A 20,773-nucleotide genomic window follows, 5' to 3' on the forward strand; every position below is an offset into this window, starting at 1 on the left:
TGCTTTTCCTTTAGAAATGAAAGTCCTTAAGGATGTTTGATACTCATTTGCAAAACAGTTCATTAGGGACCTAAAATTTCCAATAGTCAGTTTTTCCTTCCCTATGACTTGCACTTCCATGAGTAGACTACTTTATGTTTTGAGGTTAACTGCTTGACATTGGAGTCTGACTAGTGGAATGACTTTACCTTGCCTCACAATAAATACACAAGGAATACTCCAAAAATAATGCCTCCTATTTTATTATGTCGGCCCACGACATCAAAGGCAGATGTTGGTCGTATGGCAGTAGAAGCTGAACCTTCCCACCAACATTCTGTTAGTAACAGCAGCAGAAGGGCAGTCTGACAAAATGACTTCTGACATAGAAGTGCATGCGAAACAAAGGCGTGTTATTGAATTCCTCGGTATGGAAAAAAATGGCACCAATTGACATTCACTGATGCTTGCTGAACGTTGATGGAGAGCAAAGAGTAGATGTGAGCACAGTGAGGCAGTGGGTGGTGTTTTTCAGCAGCAGAGATAGCAACAGTGGGTCACCTCTGCTGGTACAGATTTTTATGAGCGCAGCATTCAGGCTCTTGGTCATCACTGATGAAAATGCAGAGCTAGAGGTGGTGGCTACATTGAAAAAGAGTGTTCTGTAGTGGAGAACGTGCTCTATCAAATAGCGTTATTGTGCTATTTCTATCTGTTGTGGTTTCCATGGAAATTGTAGGAGGCATTACTTTCAGAGTGACCTACATAGCAAGTGCTAAACTTTTTGCTCCTGTGATTTGGAAGATAACTATCTTTTCAAATACACATTGAACTAAAAATGGCAGTGATTAGTCACCTTTAATTAGGCAACCTTTCCAATATTAACAACGTTCCTTCTGTTCCTAGGAAGCTGCAGAAGACCTTTGCTGACTGTAACTGCAGAAGCAAATAGTGACATTTCACAGTGTCAGGTAGCAGAAATGCTTGCTATTTCAAAATACTCTTTCCTCAAACATTTATCAGGTTGTAATGTACCACGCAATCAATCTAGGAGGGTTGTAAAAGCTTTCTAAAAGCTTAATGATGTGCTGGCATAGATGTCATGAGAGACACCGAGATATTTACAAAGTTGATCGCTGCATTTAATTTCTTATGACTTGCCCCAGAAGATGTTACTAGTTATCCACCCATTCATTTGTTATCACAAACCTCTGTATCTGGGCTGAATTTGTATGTAAGTGTTTATAAATCTCATCTTCCCATTGTCACACAAAACCTGCCATGGTTACTGTGAATAAGAGATTGTCTTTTATACAGATGCTGTCAGAAAGCTAATAGTGCTAAATAAGAATTTTAAATATTCATGCAACAGATGTTGCATATTCCTTTGTGTTTATCATATCTTGGAACATGGAAGCCCTTTAAAATAATTTTACTTTATTGCATGTGTTGGTGTCAAATAAATGAGACTTTTTAAAATTATTTTTTTATACCTCTTCTCTAAGATCTATGTCCTATTGTCTGCCATGGAAGGGAAGCATTTCTGCTCATTTGGAGAAAAGTTCATAATCCAGTTGAGATTTTCAGAGTCCTTTCATTAAAAAATAAGAATTCTGTGAGGCAGTTACATTTGTGGAATCCTATAAAGGGTGATTAAGGTCTATGTTAAATGGCTTACAAGGGATTAATGGGAAGAGCAGCTATTCCTCCAGCCAGCTATCTTCAATCACTTTTCATAGCAAAGACTTTCTGTAATTCCATTGACTCGCTCTGCCTCTTTCACAACTCCTTTCAGCTTTTTATGCCCACATAAGATTTTTATTGCTGCTGAAGATAGTGGTCGATAAGGCTTTATTCTGGGTTCACTTTAGACTGTACTTGTTTTCAAAAACCTTCATACATACTGTTAACAATTCTTTGATTGGTGCTGGAAAGTGATACTGCATGGAAAACCTTTGTTTCTGTTCTTCATTTGAACCAATTCTGTAAAATTCAGGTGGAAGAGAAAGGCAAGTGAATAATGCATAGGATGGGAGTCAGGAGAAGTGAGTTCTCCTTCAGGCTTCCATAATGGTGTTCTAGGGAAAACTACAAATGCCATGGTAATAAGCTTGTGTCTTAGCTTGCAAAACAAATTTTCCCCATAAGTTATATGGCAATATACATATGCACAGGTGTTCTAATTATGAGAATTTGTGATGTGCACTGCTGCACATTTTATTAAATAGTATCCATCTGATTTAATAGGGTTGGGCTGAGTGCATGGTCTGATTACTCTTGATGATTAGACCTCTTACGTTCCCTGGCATTAACAGATAGGAAGAAACAGTAAATAAGAACTCAATGCCAAAAGAGAAAACGGAGGGCTTTAGTCACAGTAATGGAGTTGTACATATCAGATAAAATGATGCTGTTTCATTCCAACTGGAGTATTTTTTAACCTGACAAAAGACATGAGGAAATAATATGTACAAAACTACCTTGTCTTAGAAAAGAAGTCCTGGAATTAATAGTGCTCTGCTAGGACCTTATCAGTGGATTAAGGTTTTCAAGCACAGACTGAAAGATACAGCTGTGTGCTTGATTAGCAATTATTTAGGCCTTGTTTGTGTAATGCTTCTTGCCTTGAATTTGCCACTGTGGTAGTGCTAAAGGCTATCCCAGGGCTTATGGAGACTATTCAAAGCGTATCATCAGCAGAAGGTTTGATTCAAGCTGTGCTAACAGGTGAACTCTAAAAAGGAAACTAACAAGAAAAGCCAGCATGTCCTTATTATGAGACAATCATAGAATTATAGAGTGGCTTAGATTGGATGGGATCTTAATGATCATCTAGTTCTAACCCCTGGCTATGGCCAGGGTTGCCATCCACCAGCTCAGGCTGCCCAGGATCCATTCAAACCTGGCCTTGAGCCCCACCAGGAATGGGGCATCCGTAACCCCTCTGGGCAGCCTGTGCCAGAGCCTCACCACTCTCTGAGTAAAGAATTTCTTAACACCTAATCTAATACTCCCCTCTTAGTTTAAGGCCACTTAGCTTTGTCCTGTCACTTTCAGGCCGTGTAAAGAGTTGATCTGCCTCGTGATTGTAAGTTCCCTTCAAGTACTGGAAAGTGGCAATGAGGTCTCCCAAGAGCCTTCTGTTTTCAGAACTAGGCAAGCCCAACTCCCTCAACCTATCTCCATAGGAGAGGTGCTCCAGACCTTTAATCATCTTTGTGGCCTTCCTCTGGTCCCACTGCAGCAGCTCTTGTAATGGGAGTCCCACACCTGAATGCAGGATTCCAGATGGGGCCTCACAAGGGCAGAGTATAGGGGGACCCTCTTCCTCTCCCTGCTGGCTATCCCTTCAGATATTTACATTTATACTAAAGTATCTCTGGAGTTAGAGCCTAAGATGTGGTCCTTCAGAAGGTAAATCCTTTACAGCTCTGTGAGATCTCAGACCTCTCCAGTATTATCTAGGATTGCAAGGGTGCAACTTGGGAATGTTGGAATGTTCATGTAGGTACTGATCTTACAAATATATATATGTATAAATAAACTTGTATATGGACATGCACAGGTAAATGAATATATAAAAATATACAGTATGTATTAAAGCCAATATTAAATATGTAATTAAACATCCTTGTGTATGTTCAATATATAAAACAGCAATTCATATGATTCATGAGAATGTATCGTTCGTACGATAGATACATATATGGAATGTTTTTTGGAATGTTCAGCAGGAGTGATCCATGAGTTAGGTCATTGCATTTTCTTTATAAAGTCTGAGCTGAATATCTGAAGCAACTGCTTTGGATTTTTCAGATCACTAGGATCAGCAGCTGTTTCATGGCAGCATTTTGGTAGAAGAATTGCAGTTTGATGCGTGTGTAGTGGGACAAGGTTAACCTAATCTTGGTGAGAACATTAAGGATAAGAAGCTCTGTTAGTGTCTGTATATTTAAAAATTAGGACACCTTTTTGTGTTACTGAAGCATCAATTGCATTATATCTCAACAATAGTGGTGTTAATGACTGTGATTAGCATTTATTTTGAAATAGTGTATTGTCCTCTGGTATTCTTTCTCTGGCTTTGGCGAACAACCAAATGTAAATTACTATTTGTTTAGCCAGAGTTTAGGGAAAAAAAATCTAGATCCACTTTCCTAAAAGAGACTTGTAGCTTCCTGGGGATGCTGTGACAAAATGTAGTCACAGCAGTAGAGTTGTCTCTGGTGTACTGTGATTAGTCCATGCCTGTTTGTTTTTTTTAGCTACTCTAAGACGTGCTTCTTCTTTCTCTTGCAGGAGAGCCAGAATTTAAATATGTTGGGAATATGCATGGAAATGAAGCTGTTGGAAGGGAGCTGCTCATCTTCTTGGCTCAGTACTTGTGTAATGAATACCAGAAAGGCAATGAAACTATTATCAACCTGATCCATAGCACACGTATCCATATCATGCCATCTTTGAATCCGGATGGCTTTGAGAAGGCAGCATCGCAGGTTTGTAAAACTACAATATCTATCTATGTATTTTAGACTGGTTATTAGGTTTCTTTCCCTAAGGGTGGTGAGGCAGTGGCACAGGTTTTTGAGGGGTACCCCGTCCCTGGAGACTTTCTAAGTCATGATGATCAGGGCTCTGAGCACCTGATGTAACTGTAGGTGTCCCTGTTCATTGCAGTAAGTTGGACTAGATGGCCTTTAAAGGTTCCTTCCTATTCAAGTGATTCTGTAATTCTGTATCAACCTGAGGATCAAAATGGCACCTTAATTTATTTTATAAGTATATAAACTCTGTGGGGATCACTGAGTGGTACAGTGTAATTTATTTTCTAATAGTACAGTAAGCTTCTTCTCTTTAACAAAGAAGATATCGTGCTTGGGCTTTCCAAGGATAGCCATTATGTCTTAAAAGAATATACTTCATTTTAAAATATAATGATGTTTATGCTTCGTGCCTATTCTTTCATCTGAGTTTGCTGACCAAATTGCTTCCTGAACAAGTAACTCATAGGAAAACATCATGTTTCCAAAGTACGAGAGAGGAAAAAAAGTTGATGTTTCCTCTAATATTCTAACTTAAATGCATTTATGTGAATTATTTGCATTATGTGAATTATCTCAAAACAAGGAATCTAAGTGAGCCATGTTTTTAATAAAAACAACTCTTAATCTATATTTTAGGCATAAAGTACTTAGGTTAAGCTAAGTGCTATTAATCAAGAAAATTTAGTATTTAGTTTAAGATGAAAACTCAGTAAAGAGTGTTAGTGCATGGTTAGCAAATAGAGGACAAATAGGATACTGTTCTGTCACATTTCTAGTGTGTATTATTATTCTAAAGGAAAACAACAATTTTCTTGTTCTACAGTCCTATTGATTTCTCTACATATTTAGATATATAAATACGGAATCTTTTAATGTGACTATTTATTTATGGTTAAGTAAGTTAAACTCATTAAGCTCTTCATTCAGCAGCCTTTAAAAACCTGAGACCTGTTTTTACCCATGTCCATGAGGATGTCTCCCTCTCGTGGTAATAAAGCAGGAGTTGTCCTCAAATTGGTGCACTATTCCACTTGATTGAAATCTCTCACTGTAGAGATTCAGTAATAAGATAATCTGAAACTTTTTAGCTAAAGTACATTTGCTTTTACAAGACTTGTTTTAAAATTATCAATGATTTGCATAGCAGTTTCTTTTAGTGCTTTTAGTTCTGATTTAGCAGCATCTTTACACTAGTGTGTGTGACACTGCATTTAATATATTCCAAGAGGAAGACCAAAAATCTACCTAAGCACTGAAAGCTTAGAAAGACAAGCTGAGGAGAGCCATGCACACTGAAGGCGTTTCCTTAATGCAAAATCACATCTCATGTGAAGGAGCAGCTGAAAGATTCTGCAGAACTTTTCTCTGCATCTTTATTTGGTGCCACCATTGCAGCAGATGAAGCTGACGGTTGCCACAAAAATAAAACTCTCAAGAAAAATAAAGATTAATGCCCTTGTTTGTCCTGAAGCCATTTAGAACTACGAAGGAAATGCAAATGTGCCTTGCAGCTGGTGGATACACCCACTGCTGCTCAGAGGCTCTTAGAAATGAGGCCTGTAGGGCAAAAGCATGCACATGAGGCAATGAGGAAAAGCCATGTCCTGAAGGCAGGTTCAACAAGCACAAACCAGACAGGCACTGGAAAGTCTGATGGTAATTTTGCCCATCTTTAGTCCAGACTTGTTATGATGGGAGTGATTCCCTCCTCTGAGACAGTTTGGGTTTCTTCAGCTTTTACTCCCACGTGGTCCGTTCTTACTCTTGAGAACGTGAAAGGTAAGAACGTGATGTGAATTTACATTGGTAAATATACCTACATAAGAACTGATACCTAAGCTCCTGAATCTTTCTGTTTCTTTCCCTCATTTAGCCCGGTGAACTTAAAGACTGGTTTGTTGGTCGAAGCAATGCCCAAGGGATAGATCTGAACCGAAATTTCCCTGATTTGGATAGGATAGTCTATGTTAATGAGAAGGAGGGTGGCCCAAACAATCACCTCTTGAAAAACATGAAGAAAGCTGTAGACCAGAATCCCAAGGTAAGCAGAGGCTGGAGAGCAAGTTGCTTGCATGCCTCCCTCTTCCATTTTGCGTAAGCAGATACACAGCCAACCCTTGAAGGTGTGTGTGCAATCTTTGTGATTCTCTGTGTTTTTGTGTAACTGCTTTGTTTTTTTTTTTCTGGTCACTTTAAATTTATTCATCTGATGGCCTTAATAGCCATTTTCTATCTTCAGATTCAAATTATTAAATGAAGTAATTTTACTTTCAGTGCGGAGAATTGGACTATGTCCAACCAACTTATACTTTGAATTATTATTCTTGGTTTTATGTTTTAGTTTTAGCTTAGATATAATTATTATATGAAGAAAAAAAATAATGAGATAACTTTATATGTTTCCTCATTCTGATCTAATTTACACCAGTTTTAAGGCTGATAATGAATCTATCCAAGTTCTGATGTAAAAGACTAATCCAGCTCTCTTCATTTGAACGATTTCACAACATATATGATAATAACTAAGTCACATATATGCAAGTAACTAAGTCTCTGCACTAAATAATCAGTTTTTAACTGCTGGTAATGCTCTTTTATTAAAGCTTGCTCCTGAAACGAAAGGTGTCATTCACTGGATTATGGATATTCCCTTTGTGCTCTCTGCCAATCTCCATGGAGGAGACCTTGTTGCAAACTACCCTTATGATGAGACTCGGAGTGGTATGTAGATATGAGGAGATAGAAATACTTATTCTATGCTTTTTTTCCCCATATTTATTATTATAAACATTATTCAATGCTCTGTATTATGTTGTCATGTACTTACATCAATCCACTTTGTAAACATCATGGCATGACAATAAGGACTTATTATTCATTAATTATTACTCATTAATTAATAACATGTTTAAAAGTAGTCACGGTATGACCATTTTGAAGACAGATATCTTGTTTTGCTAGAGTTACGTCACAGAGGTGATGGAATGCCTGAGGAAATCATGATCCCTCATTTAATAAAGGCATCCTAGGTCTTAAATTAGCTGAGGCCATTTGTATCCTGCTGAGTGAAGCTAGAGAGATGTGTCTAGACTGTCTGTATAATCTAAGGTTTCTCTACTTACACGTTTACAAGGAGGATTTCTGAAAGCAGTGTTATGCTAATAAAAACAGCTATTATTGTTTCATAGTATTGGTCATATAAAAACAAGGATCACTTTGAGTAGAGATGTTACCATTTAGCACACGGCTGTTTCTGCCACTACAGGTTGTACACATGACTGAAATGATTGTGATGTGATGATATTGTTGGTAATTGACTTTCTTCAGTCTGTCTCCAATAGTTTAATTGCAAATTCTTGGAATACCAGGCTGTACAACTTTTTAAGTAGAAACATTTTTCCATGTTCTGTTTTCTTAAAAAGAATGGAAAGCCTAGAATGCCTTAGATTTTTTGGTGCATATTGAAATGAATATTTTAATAAATATTAAGGCTGATATGAATACTCACGTTAATAACAGGGCAGCCTGGTACAGACAATTGATTAAGGACTGGAGAAATGTTAGTGTGATTCAAATAACACCGTGTTAGTTGATAGTGCTATAGAACACTTACTGGCAGACAGGGAATTCCCAAGCAGCATCCTGAAGGTGCAGCATGGGTAACCTCGGTTCTGACCCCAGCCTGTATGACTGTGTTTTTGGTAATTCTTGTTCCTGGACCTTCTTTTCTCCCCAGGCAGTGCTCACGAATACAGCTCCTGCCCTGATGATGCTATTTTTCAGAGCCTGGCTCGCAGTTACTCATCTTTAAACCCTGCTATGTCTGATCCAAACAGACCACCATGTCGTAAAAATGATGATGACAGCAGTTTTGTGGATGGAACGACAAATGGTGGTGCATGGTACAGTGTCCCAGGAGGTGAGACCCATAGCTGACTCAGGTGGTTATTTCAAGCTTGAGTTTTCACTCTGGAAACTCCTTCCCCCAGACTGGAATATCACTGCTCTGGTACCACGGCAACACCAGATTGAAAGATTTAACTGTTTAATTTGTTTCAGTTCAATCAAAAAATAACTTAGTGAAATATTGAGTATTAGCTATGAAAATGTGAACCTATTTAACTTTTAGCCTCTATTTTTTTTCCTTAGGAAAATGTTCTCTTTCCATTGTTTTGATGCAGTGCTTTCATTCTGACTAAACTGCATATGACAAAGAAAGACTTTTCCATTGGAAAAACTTGTTGGAAAGCTTGAATTAATTCTTCTTTTGGATCTTATTTTTAAATTAGACTGAAAATTGCCCAAGAGAGCCTTTTTTTTTTTTTTCATGTATTTGTACAAAGGCAAGAATTATGGAGTCCTAGTTCTAACCAGAGTCTGTAATCTTAATATGATGCAGTAAAAAATGGAGAGATGCAATGGAGATAACTGTGAACCATACAGCATGAATTTGTTCTTTATTGTTGTTTTTTCCAAGTGTAAAAGTCAGCTGGCAAGCTGTGATTGTTGATCAAAACCTTCATGGTAGTAAGAGCAACAGAGTGAGTTAGAAGAAAAGCAACAACAAAAGCATAAAAGGAGTTCAGTGAAAGCAGTTCTTTCTACATCTAGAGCTAAGGAAAATAACTAAACATTACTTAGTTCAAGTTAAAGTTTTATTGAAATTTATTCCTTTATTCTGGAAAGCTCTCTTAGGAGACAGAAAGTGGCAGTGAAGTCATCTGTTGTATTGGTGACATTTTGCTATCCAGATGGTAGTATGCTCAAAGTTGGCAGTGATGTAAGCTATTGAAAAGCAATTTGTACTCCTGTAGGAAGAGGCCACATCAGGCCACAAGCAAAAACAAACTTGTATATAAAATGTTTTTTTTTTAATGCTGGTCTTATTTCTATCAGCTTGTAATTAATGATTTAATAATTTTGGAATTTCCTTCACTAGTAAGTGCAAAGCTTTTCAACACCAGTAATTTTAATTAAAATATATTTATATTATAAATATAAATATATTATAAATATATTTAATTTAAATTAAAAAACACCAGTTTTTTAATGTACTTTTTGTGTGGAATAGCTATTTGGAAATACAAATGAGAAGAGCAGATAGTAATGAATTACTAACTAGCCATAAGCATGCTCTGCCTGCTCAGTCATTACAGTATCACCAGAATCTAATCAGATCCTAATGTCATTATGAAAATAGCACTTCAGTGCAGTTTCCACTGCTGTGCTCGCAGGCTATTGCTTAGATATCTTTCTGTTTTCAGTTGATCTTAAATCACTCTTGGCACTCTGTTCATTCACATCTAACTTCAATTACTTTCCGTGCTACCAGCTTTGAAAGCAGTACTAAGGAACATTTCTTAGGGATTTTATACAACACATGTAGGAGGCACATGTTCTCCATATTGTGTACAGTACTCTATCCTGTCTTGCTGGAAGTTACTGGCTTTACACGTGTGGAAGTACAGCCAGCTTTCTGATACAGCTTTTAATTCAAAGTGTAGGTAATTCTGATGCCTGGATTCCAATGGCACACCACACTCCACTTTTTTTGTTAAAATGAGAAGCTTTGGGAATGTGATGATGTGGATACCTCAGATATATCCTGGGTGTATAACGATGAGGAATAGGGCAGTTAGAAGCTTTGGGCAGTGGTATCAAAGTTGCTGCAGGGTTGAATAAATCTTTTGAAATGTATTGATTTATTGGGTGTTGCACTTAACTACTGTATGAACAGGCAGATAAAGAATGCAAATTGTAGCCAGGCCAGTACAACCAGACTGCAGATGTAGTAGGCCATAGTTCAAATCCAGATTATCTTTAACCCATTTTCTATGCCAGAGATTCAGATCATCACCTGTGTATCAGTGATGTAGGCGGAACTTTTTTCCACCAACCATGCCAAGAGCCAGGAAACAAACTATGAGGTATGAGTGTTTTGCACAAAAGCAGAACTACATTCCTTCTTAATTCTGTCCTTGGGATGCTGGGACATCCCCTGGTGTCACCTTGCTTTGGGAGGTGGAGAGGGAGAAAATTCCCGAGTATTGGAGCAGCAGTGTTAAAGGGTTGTTGGCATCACAGTAAAATTATGTTGTGCTCTTTGGGACTATGTTGTTCTCTTCATGATTTCTTTCTTTCTTGTAGAAGAAAGAAATCAAGAAAAACAGCATTATCTGCTGTCTGGAACACTTACCTGGTAGTCAGCTGTTGGGGTGACTCATGACTCTGCTGATCTCTTGCTGTGTACAGGTGATGATCCATCACATAAAATTGCGTGGTGGGACAGCTCTGATGTCCCTCTCAGGAGCACATCTTGCCTTCTGTGTTCTCATTTTCCTGCCATCTAAACAGGCTTAAAAATAGAAAACTTTTTTATTTTTAATTTAATGAGTCTGAACACTCTCTGTTCCTATCAGTAGTTAAAAGTCTATTGCCTGATTGGCAGAAAATAGACTCTTCATCCATATGTGTTGGCAAAATCCCTCCTGACTCAATCTGTTCACTGCCTTCGGTGTTCTCTTTTGGATATGACGTCAGCTCTCTAGACATTGCTGTATAGTGCCAGTGCTTTAGTAAAGAGATCATATTAGGTCTCCTACATAGCTGACACAGATCAACGCAGGGCTGAATGAAGTAGCTGCTTGTAAAATCCTTTGATTTATAAATACTTGGTAACCTTTCTCTTTTCAGCCTTCTGTTAGAGAGCCCACTGACTCTGCTTGCTACCTAGATCGGGAAAGCAAGAGCTTAGTTGTTATCAGCATCTGCAAAGAATGTAATTGTAACCTTCCTAAGGACAGTCATGTTCCCCCCAGTTCTTGATCCACTTACAGAACTGGAACTGTCTTGGTTATCTGTTGACTGATTTGCAGTAGACAACATTCCCATTGCAGAGAGAGGAGTGGCTCAGAAATGCAAAAGAATATGTCATTCTGACCAGCTTTTTACACCTGTTGATGATGCTATTGTATATATTCTTAAATTTGTATGGTTAAAGCTACATTTATAATGAGATTTCTTTTAATTAATTGAAATCTGTCCAGTGTTTCTCTTTCAAAGGTATTGTGTTCTCTCTATGGAAAAAAATACTATATATGGAAAAAAATTAGTAGGATGTCTGCTTTTTTTTTTTTCCTTGTAGAAAATCATATATTTGGGATCTATGCACAAAAGCTTGACCGAACTCAGAATATTCTTTAGAAAACAGATGCTATTTCGAGTAAAATGTTACTAAGTTGAAATATTACGTTTTCAGGAAATTTATCGTGTTTTTGACCAGTATTTATCAGTCTTTCTTTCAAAGACATTTTATCATGCTTCATTTGCTCTATAGTTAATTGTCATTCTTTTTCGATTACAAAATGATCGCCTTTTACTTTCATCAGAAGACACTTGGGACAGAATTGGAAATGATTTTAAGTTCGCAGTGAGGAAAAAGAAGTTATCTTTATGCCAGCAACTGAAAAATATGTGTCAGATTGGAGCATGCAGGTCAGGTGCAACATCATAGTCATGTCTTTTCTAAACTTTCCCTGGGAGGAAGAGTTTTGTTAGTTTCTCTGTTGTAACATCATTCAATTCAGAATTAAGCTGATTAAATAGAATTTTTCCGATTGTATTTATAGCTATTATTATTTTCTTAGTATGTCCAGCATCTCACATGTCCCTCTTTGCTCCAGTTACTTAAGAACAATGCAAAATCCATTCATAACTCTTTTCTGGCATTGTAGGAATGCAGGATTTCAATTACCTCAGCAGCAACTGCTTTGAAATCACAGTGGAGCTTAGCTGTGAAAAATTCCCACCTGAAGAAACTCTGAAGGGCTACTGGGAGGACAACAAGAACTCCCTCATCAATTACATTGAGCAGGTAAGAAAAAAAGAATGGCAAAACTCTAGTTATTGTATGTGAAACTTTTCTAAAACTTTGTGCTGAGCGAACATTTAATTTGATATCTCATATTAATCTGATCAGTACGTAATTCTTATATCTCCAAGCTGATAATCCTGCATGATACTTCTGAATGTAAGGGTGTAAAAAAAAAGGAAAAAAAATATGGAATCCATCACAGTTTTTACAGATTTTTAGCTTAAGTTGGCCTCCTGAATGGTTGCTAATACACATCTCCAGAGTATAAATCCATCCCACCAGCATTGATGTGTGCACAAGGAGATAAATTGCCCTCTACAGATGAAAGTGTGCGTGTACAGGAGATGGCATGAATGACTGGATGCACAAGGGGAGCATAGATGACCAGGTTGGGCTGTAGGTGGCAGCTCAGTATAACATCAGGGAGCATATCTGCCAAACTGTGGCAGTTTCAAATTTCTGAAATCTGGATATTGTTACTTCAAGATCACAAACATATCTGTTGTCATTAATGGCTGCACACTTGGGATTATGAAATCAGAAACATATTTTGTTGGCAGAGTTGGTCAAGTAATACATTTACTTCTTCAAGAATTTATTTTTGCAGAACCACTTTATGTAGCTAGAAATGTGAAATACTTCATCATTTGAAATGTTTGAGTTAGACAGTTTTGAAAGTGGTATGTGGGCTGGAATTTATTATGAGATCCACATCTCAGCTATCTAAATGCTGCTCAGCTCTTTGGCTGCATGGGTTAATTTTCTTTCTATCATTTAAAACTGTGGTGTCATTGCATGTTCCTAATTACTAATGTGTAAGAGGTTGATTCGTCAACTTCCTAGCTTCTGTGGAGCTGCTGGCTTTCTCTCTGAAGTTCAGATGGTCTGCCTGGCATCTTAGAGAGTAACAAGACCAGCCCAGTGTTCCAGCTCCCTCGTGATTGCCAGAACAGTGCTAATGTGTACTTTCTGCTTTTCTCAGCCAATCTGGTCTCCTCACACACTGTAGTCACATCAGTGCTTTAATTTCACTAGGAACAGACAGTTCAGATAATCCTGGTGTTTTCTGAGGAGAAAGTGAGTAGTGATGGTGGATCTTGGTCCCTGTTCTCAAGCATCTCTTAAACATCAGTGCCACTGCTATTCCTCCTTTGATTTTAAAGAAATGAGAGAATCTGGTTCTGTCACTGAACAGAGAAGGGTTTCAGCTGGAGATCACAAAAGCTCAATGGATGCTGCGCTGCAGCATGGAGCATATTGCCTATGAGGCAAGAAGGAGCAAAGACCTGATCCATTGTAGCTCTTTTGTAGCTCAGTGGGGAGTACTGTGACTCCAGGTGGTCCAGCTCAAAGCCCTGGACATTTTGGGTAAGAGCCCAAGTGCCCACATTTAACCTTGTTTGACTTTTAAGTATTTCCATCCATCGTTTGCCCTAAATTCTTACAGTTGGTGAAACTTCTATTTTTAAAATTTTATTTTCAGCCTGTCTTTGAAAATTTTTCAGCACATTTATTAAGTCGCAGTAACTAGTGCTTTCAAACCAGTGTTTATGTTTTGTGATTTGATGTGTGTTTCTGAAGAAGGTTTGTATAATGTGGAGGAATTAGAATAACTAAGCTGAATTCTTTAACCTTGATGTTCAATAATTATTATATAGAGAAAAATTAAAGACTTATTAATGGAATATATATATGTATGTATATAATTATTAAGAATTAAGAATTATCCTTGATAGCTGTCAGCATGCATCCTTAGATATATCTATATGATATATATCAATATACTGATGCAAATTACTTCTCTTAGGAACTGTTAAATGATTTTGTATGTGCTTCTGCTTTTGATTATTTTAGATTCATCGAGGAGTGAAGGGTTTTGTTAAAGATCTTCAGGGCAATCCAATAGCAAATGCTACCATTTCTGTGGAGGGGATAAGCCATGACATTACGTCAGGTAAGTTTTGTGCCTGAAGAAGCTAAGTGCTGGAATATACTGCCACATTTTTTTCCTTTGCAGAATGGAGTCATTTCAGATCTTATTAGCTGATGCCTAAAGGTACGATAGTTTTGAACCTAGGAAAACATGTTGTGCCCCAAGAAACTCCTTGCCTGCAGGATGTCATGAATATTCCACTAGTATTTCGCTGTCAGAGGAGATGAAGAACAGTTGCTGGGGCTTAATGGATCTCTGGTGTGAAGTGCTACTGATGGCTGTTGGTTATTCATGCTTATCTTGTCTTCTGATTTGTGGTGGTACTTCACAAATCTGCCAGAATCTAAAGTTCTGTTGGCAGTGCTGTTGGCAGTGCTGTTTTGAGCTGAAAGGCTAAATTGCAGTCCAGAACTTATATTACAATGTGAACATACCTCATCATGTGTAAATTTTTTTCCTTTCCTTTTTCCTTTTTCCTTTTTCCTTTTCCTTTTCCTTTTCCTTTCTCCTTTTCCTTTCTCCTTTTCCTTTCTCCTTCTCTCTTCTTCTCTTCTTCTCTTCTTCTCTTCTCTCTCTTCTCCTTCTCCTTTCTCCTTTCTCCTTTCTCCTTTCTCCTCTCCTCTCCTCTTCTTTTCTTTTAAGAAGGGCATTTGAAAGAGAGAAAAATGTCATGTTGGTGTTCACAGAAAATTGGATCAGCTTTTGGCTGGTGTTGTGCTTTATTCAAGGAGTGAGTTCAAAGGTTGTTTTCACAGTGCTGACCTGCAGTCTTCCTTGTTGACTGTTTCTTATTCTAAATGACAAGTTTTAAAAACTTTTGTTGTTAAAAGATACTTTTTAGGAAAAAAAAATATAAGATCATACATAATAAAGCATTGGCATTTTACATTGTGGCCATTTCCCATTGATATGTCTTATTTCCCATTGATATGTCTTACTGTACTCTTACAGAGGTACAGAATACCATGATACAGGATTGGCAGACTCTCAGCTGGCTCTGCTGTGTTCTCACATCACCTTCAAGAGGGCAGCATCTCTACTAAAGAGGAGAGCAGCCCACAATAATATTAGCCACCTTCTTTCACAGAGTGTAGGAAAGCTAAAAAATGTAATGCTGAGAATAATTGTTAGGGATAAAATGAGGGAATAAGCTGTGCAAAGAGATATTCTGGAATATGAGAGCATACACTCACACTTCTATAGTACAAAAAAGCATTGTCACGAATCACATTTTTATATCTGTACTCATTGAGAAGTTGTCGAAATAGTGAGGAAAATAAGTACTTAAATTTGAGCACATTGAAAAAGAAGGACAGATCTTCTTGTTGTTGGTTTGGTTTTGTTTTAAATTATTCTCTTGCTCCTTTGTTCGTGACTTAAAATTCATCTTTGTTTCGTTGCCAGAAAGTAGAATGGATCATTACTGCTGCTCTGTATTTTGTTTTCTTTTTGTTCTGTAAAGAAAAAAGTCTGGGAATAGTGTGAACAACTACTAACGTTTTTTGCTGTGCAAATTAGAATCTTTGAATCATTAAGGTTGGAAAAGACCTCCAACATCATCCAGTGTCCAACCATCCACCTACCAGCAATATTTCGCACTTAACCATGTCCCTTAGTACATCATCTAAACATTTCTTGAACACCTCCAAGGTCAGTGACTCAAACAGCTTTCTGGGCAGCCCATTCCAGTGCCTCACCACTCTTTTGGACATCACGTACTTTATTTTTCTGACAAAAAAAAAAGAAATTGTCTGCAGTAATAGTCAGAGCAGTAGAAGTCTTTTCTTTGACCTTGGTGGATCAAGCTTTCATTTCTTTGTTCAGTTAAATGGAAGGAAAAAAACCCTAGACATTGCCTGGATACTGAAATGAGTAGATACTTTCAGAGACATTATACATGGAATATTCCAGGGTGTGATCATTTATAGCTTTCTGTACATTATAGCTTGAGAAAAGTGGTCCTATTTATTTGAATCTGGGGAGAATAAAATCAATTTCAATTTGAATTTCCAGAATATTGAGTGAAGGACATTAATAATCTACGTTGCACTGCAGGCAAACTCAGATGCTTAAAACAGGCTGTGCATTGGCTGGAGAAGCACTTCTATACTGGGATAATGTCCCAAATTTACCCTTTTCTTCAGTGTGCTGAGAGCTTTCAGCTTCAGAAGGCAAAGTCTTTCAAGGAGGATACAGCACAACTTCGGAGTTAAAAACGCTTGTTGTGTTAACCTGAAAAGAAGAAAATCTGTGGTGATATATTCATACAGTCTTTACAGAATATTTCTTTCAGACAGCTGAAAGAAGGCTGACAGGAACACAGCAGTTGCTGACAAGCTAGACAGTCCCTGTTCCTTGGCTGAGTAATTAATTTTATGCATATTTTTTTGATTTTATTTCTTTCATCTTCTGTGCAGCCAAGGATGGTGATTACTGGAGACTGCTTGTGCCTGGAAACTACAAACTCACAGCCTCAGCACCAGGTTATCTAGCAATAACTAAAAAAGTAGCTGTGCCCTTTAGCCCTGCTGTTGTGGTAAGTGATCATATGCATGTCAGTTTAGCATCTATTATATTGAAACAAACAAAACAAAAAAGCAAACTTTTTTTCTCCTTTCTGATATGTGTAGCCTAGCCTAAAGGCTGTTTTTCAGAATATTTTATACTGTTTTAGAAGACAGTCTGGAATTCTGCTTTTGTAGTTCTTGCTGTGTAAACCACTGAGAACAATCTCATTTAAACTCATTTCTTTGCTTTATGGTCTCATTTGAAATGAGGTGGCACAGAGAAGGATGATATTGAGATATTTGTTCTTTTTTATTAGTAACTATATGGCTAGGAAATCAGGCAATCACAGCATATCTCTAAGTAGTGTGGTGTAAGGAGTAAGCAATCTTGAGATTTTCACTTGTCTTTCTAGTCTAGATTGTCAAGTGACTACCTGCACAGGTTAAAAACTGTCCTCAGCTCTGTGCAGAAAAACAGTGGTGGAGCTATGCTTCATACCCAGTGTGTATGGTGAATAAGACTGAGGCTCTGTTTTAAGAGTTCACAAGCATTTTTTATTCATCCTCCATATATCGGTATGGAGTCGGCTCCTAAAAATTACAATGGATGCTTATTTCTTCAAGTGTGTAACTCATATGTCATATCCACAGTAGTGAACCATGTGAAAGCTCCCTGGATTTTCCTGATGACATAAAATAGAGCATGTATTTTGGTATGTTGGGAGTCTGCCCTGCTAGGTGTTAGCAGTACGTGAAAGAGATGCATGTTACATGCTAGAAGATACGTGTACCTATAAACTATTCTTAATTTCTTTGCACTGTCGTTTTTGACTAAGCCAAAGACTGGTCAGATAGCTGGATTCTTTTGGAAATTTTATTATGCACCTTTGTGTATTTGATGGATGTTTATTGTGTTGATATGGAAGTGTTGCACGTACTTAAATGAGACACAAGAGGCTGTGGAATAAATCCTAGCCTAAAATAGAAAGTCTTTCCCCAGGGCCTATGGCGGTGTTAAACAACTTTTAGTAAATGACTCTTAAAAGCACACATTTCTCTCTCTTACCAATATTTTGATTGCTTCTCTTATTCAGGTTGATTTTGAACTGGAGTCATTGTCTGAAAGAAAAGAAGAGGAGAAAGAAGAGCTGATGGAATGGTGGAAAATGATGTCAGAAACACTAAATTTTTAAATGAAGATTTCGGCTTTTAAGCTTTGAATCTGTTATATGTTGATTTAGTATAATGTACTGTGGAAAGTCCCTATATTTTAGATTTTGTGCACTTCACAATATTTAACTTTGATTTTTTTCAGTCATCTTTTGATTAATATTATTAAAAATAAATACTAAACGCCTAGCTAGATACATAAGTTATTAATTTTCTTTCATATTGTTATAGAAAATTTACTCTTATATACAAATCAGACAAAAAAAAAAGAGTGAATGTCTCTGCAGCCTATATGGAAGTACAATCTTGTGTATTATGTACAAGTTCAGAATGTGTAAGTTAAATTTTGATTTAAGAAAAAATAAAGCACTGTAGTCAGTTCCCAGTACCACCAGAAATATTTGACAGTGCATAGTAGTAGACAGTGCTCTTTACTGAGTTCTATATGAGTGTTATTGAAAAGGCTTATAATAATAATGTGGTGGTGTAATGATTAAAATACATTATAACATTTTGTGTGTCTCTGGTGTTGGGACTATTCAAATATGTAAGAACCATAAACTTCTCACTTCATTTCAGGAAGCAGAAAGAATGAATCTGCATTAACTCTTTTATTAAAGATGGCATGAAGTGAATTCAAGAATTCAAGAGCTTTTGTCTTAAACTGTTCATGATTATCTCAAGATCAGGTTTAAATTATTTCTCATTATTTACTAGCCAAATTAAAAATTCTGAATGGACAAAGAAGAAAAGCTTGTGCATCTTGTTGATATGCTACTTGTGTTTGTTTTCCGTCAAGAAAAAAGGAATTTCAGATCATATCAGTTGAAATTAAATACCTGCCTTTCCAACAAACTCTAAATGTATCAGTGCTGCCTAAATAATCTGCTGAAAGTTCGTATGGTCACTGAAAGCTACCAGAACTTTACACAAAAGTCAGACAATGAACTGAAAATCATGGGTGATATGCATTTAGCTTCACAAGCCAAGAACGGTTTGCTTTTGTTCCAACTTTGTTTCTTATGTTGGTTAATCTTATTGGGATCTAGATGCAAGACTGATAATTGAGAATTTTATCTGTGGTGAAATTTGACCAAAAAGGTTTGGTACAATTCTTCTGAAACTGCTGCTTTATTTCAACTAAGCATCTCATTGAAAGTTTTGACACTATTGCTTCTCTATTTTAATCCAAGATCAGGTATTTGATATGGATTTCCTTCCTCTGCCTGTGTTTTGATGAGCATGTTATTTTAGCTGATGTTGTAGAAGTTCAGTGCCATTTAGAATCTACCAACAATGCATTATCGTATTCCCACCTTAAGTGAAAAATCACATATCCAGGAATAGGATCCAAATTTACCTCCTCTGAGTATTTAAAACTCTACTGAAAAATATCTTTTTTGACAATTTGGTATTCTCTAATAAAAACAGCACTCGATCCTTTGCAGTGAAAATGTAACCACACATTGATAGATTGAACAGCAATAAGAAGGAATATACTCACTGGTCAGGAATTTACTCTGAAACCTGTAAATCATTTAGTTGTTAGGTATTGGATTCCAGCCTTTAGGGGAACTGAACATCCTGTGAGTCGTTATCCAGTGGTGACCTTTGAATCTCCAGTGTGAGGAGGAGCCTCTGTGTCCAACGGAGAACCCAACCTGTGCACATCTTGGGAACAGCCTGGGGAAGCTGGGCACACGAACATGCTTGGATGAAGGATGCTGCAGTGATAATTGGAAATATTAAGGCACATCCAGAGTCTGGAAGTGGTGATACTGCTTTCAGCAGAACCAGGTAAAACTGAAGCAAGCAGCATAAAAATTAAAGAGACCACTGGCATACGGACGACTGGCTACAGGAGTGTTGCTGGCCTGTAAACTAATGTAATAAGGTGAATGTATATTTGTATACAACACCCTGCTCTGCCTCTTCCAAACCTTGCTGTATCAACATACACAGTATCACTGTTGGTGCAATGCCTGTCATGCATCCAATCTTCCTGTGTGGTGGATTGTACAGCATAGCTAGTGCAGACATTGCATCACGCTGATCTCATAATACATTTCTCACCCTTACTTGTGCTAACATGTGAGATTCTCTAGTCTACTGTTCTGTGCATTGGCAGTGAAATGTAGTGTCCCATTAATGTTTTGCTTTAGGTGACTGCTTGCTATTACTGTGCTGAGAGCAGGTTACAGTCATTAGCTGGTCCAACACCAGAACCACTGCTGTAGTAAACATCCTTCAGAGCAGCGTAGCCAGGACTCTCAGTGAATTATGTAGCTTTCCTTGCTGAACTGAGCTGTGTTGTAGGGCTGTGTGTGTTTAAATGGAAGATTAAAGTGTTGTGTGCTGCTGAGCTTTTGGTTTAAAAGGCACATGCTGTACTATTGTACAATAAATCTACAGGTTTATTTAAAACTTAAAATGCGTGAGTAATTTGCAGGCTCAAACTGTGACCTTCTTTCTGGGCATGTCTGTAAAGCATGTCAGCAAATCCTCGGTGAGGTGTGTATGCCAACTAATTTGTTGTTTGAACAGAGAAACAAGTGGGCTTACTGCCACTATCCCACCGAGGGCCATCCGTATCCCTTCACACTGCCAGAGTAGCCTACTTTTGGATGATATCTTGGGTTTCCTCAAACAGGTTTTCAAGTCAAGTCATGGGGGAGAATGAGATGCTCTACAGCTGTATGGAGTCAGTGGGATCAGGTCACCCACTTTTGTGAGTCTTTCTCCTTTTCCCAGTACTTACAGTTCTTTT

General features: G+C 37.5%; 1 protein-coding gene across 1 annotated transcript; it reads left to right on the forward strand.

Moving 5' to 3' along the window:
* The first annotated feature begins 352 nt into the window (after positions 1–352).
* Positions 353–20,437, forward strand: CPE (carboxypeptidase E). Its single transcript, XM_031553248.1, has 9 exons — positions 353–407; positions 4,279–4,475; positions 6,397–6,564; positions 7,127–7,244; positions 8,260–8,442; positions 12,257–12,396; positions 14,251–14,350; positions 16,747–16,865; positions 17,931–20,437. The coding sequence occupies exons 1-9, from the start codon at positions 353–355 to the stop codon at positions 18,027–18,029; spliced, it is 1,179 nt and encodes a 392-aa protein (XP_031409108.1). The 3' UTR covers positions 18,030–20,437.
* The last annotated feature ends 336 nt before the right edge of the window (positions 20,438–20,773 follow it).

The sequence above is a fragment of the Meleagris gallopavo genome, chromosome 4 (genome assembly GCF_000146605.3).
Source record: "Meleagris gallopavo isolate NT-WF06-2002-E0010 breed Aviagen turkey brand Nicholas breeding stock chromosome 4, Turkey_5.1, whole genome shotgun sequence".
Lineage (NCBI taxonomy): Eukaryota > Metazoa > Chordata > Aves > Galliformes > Phasianidae > Meleagris > Meleagris gallopavo.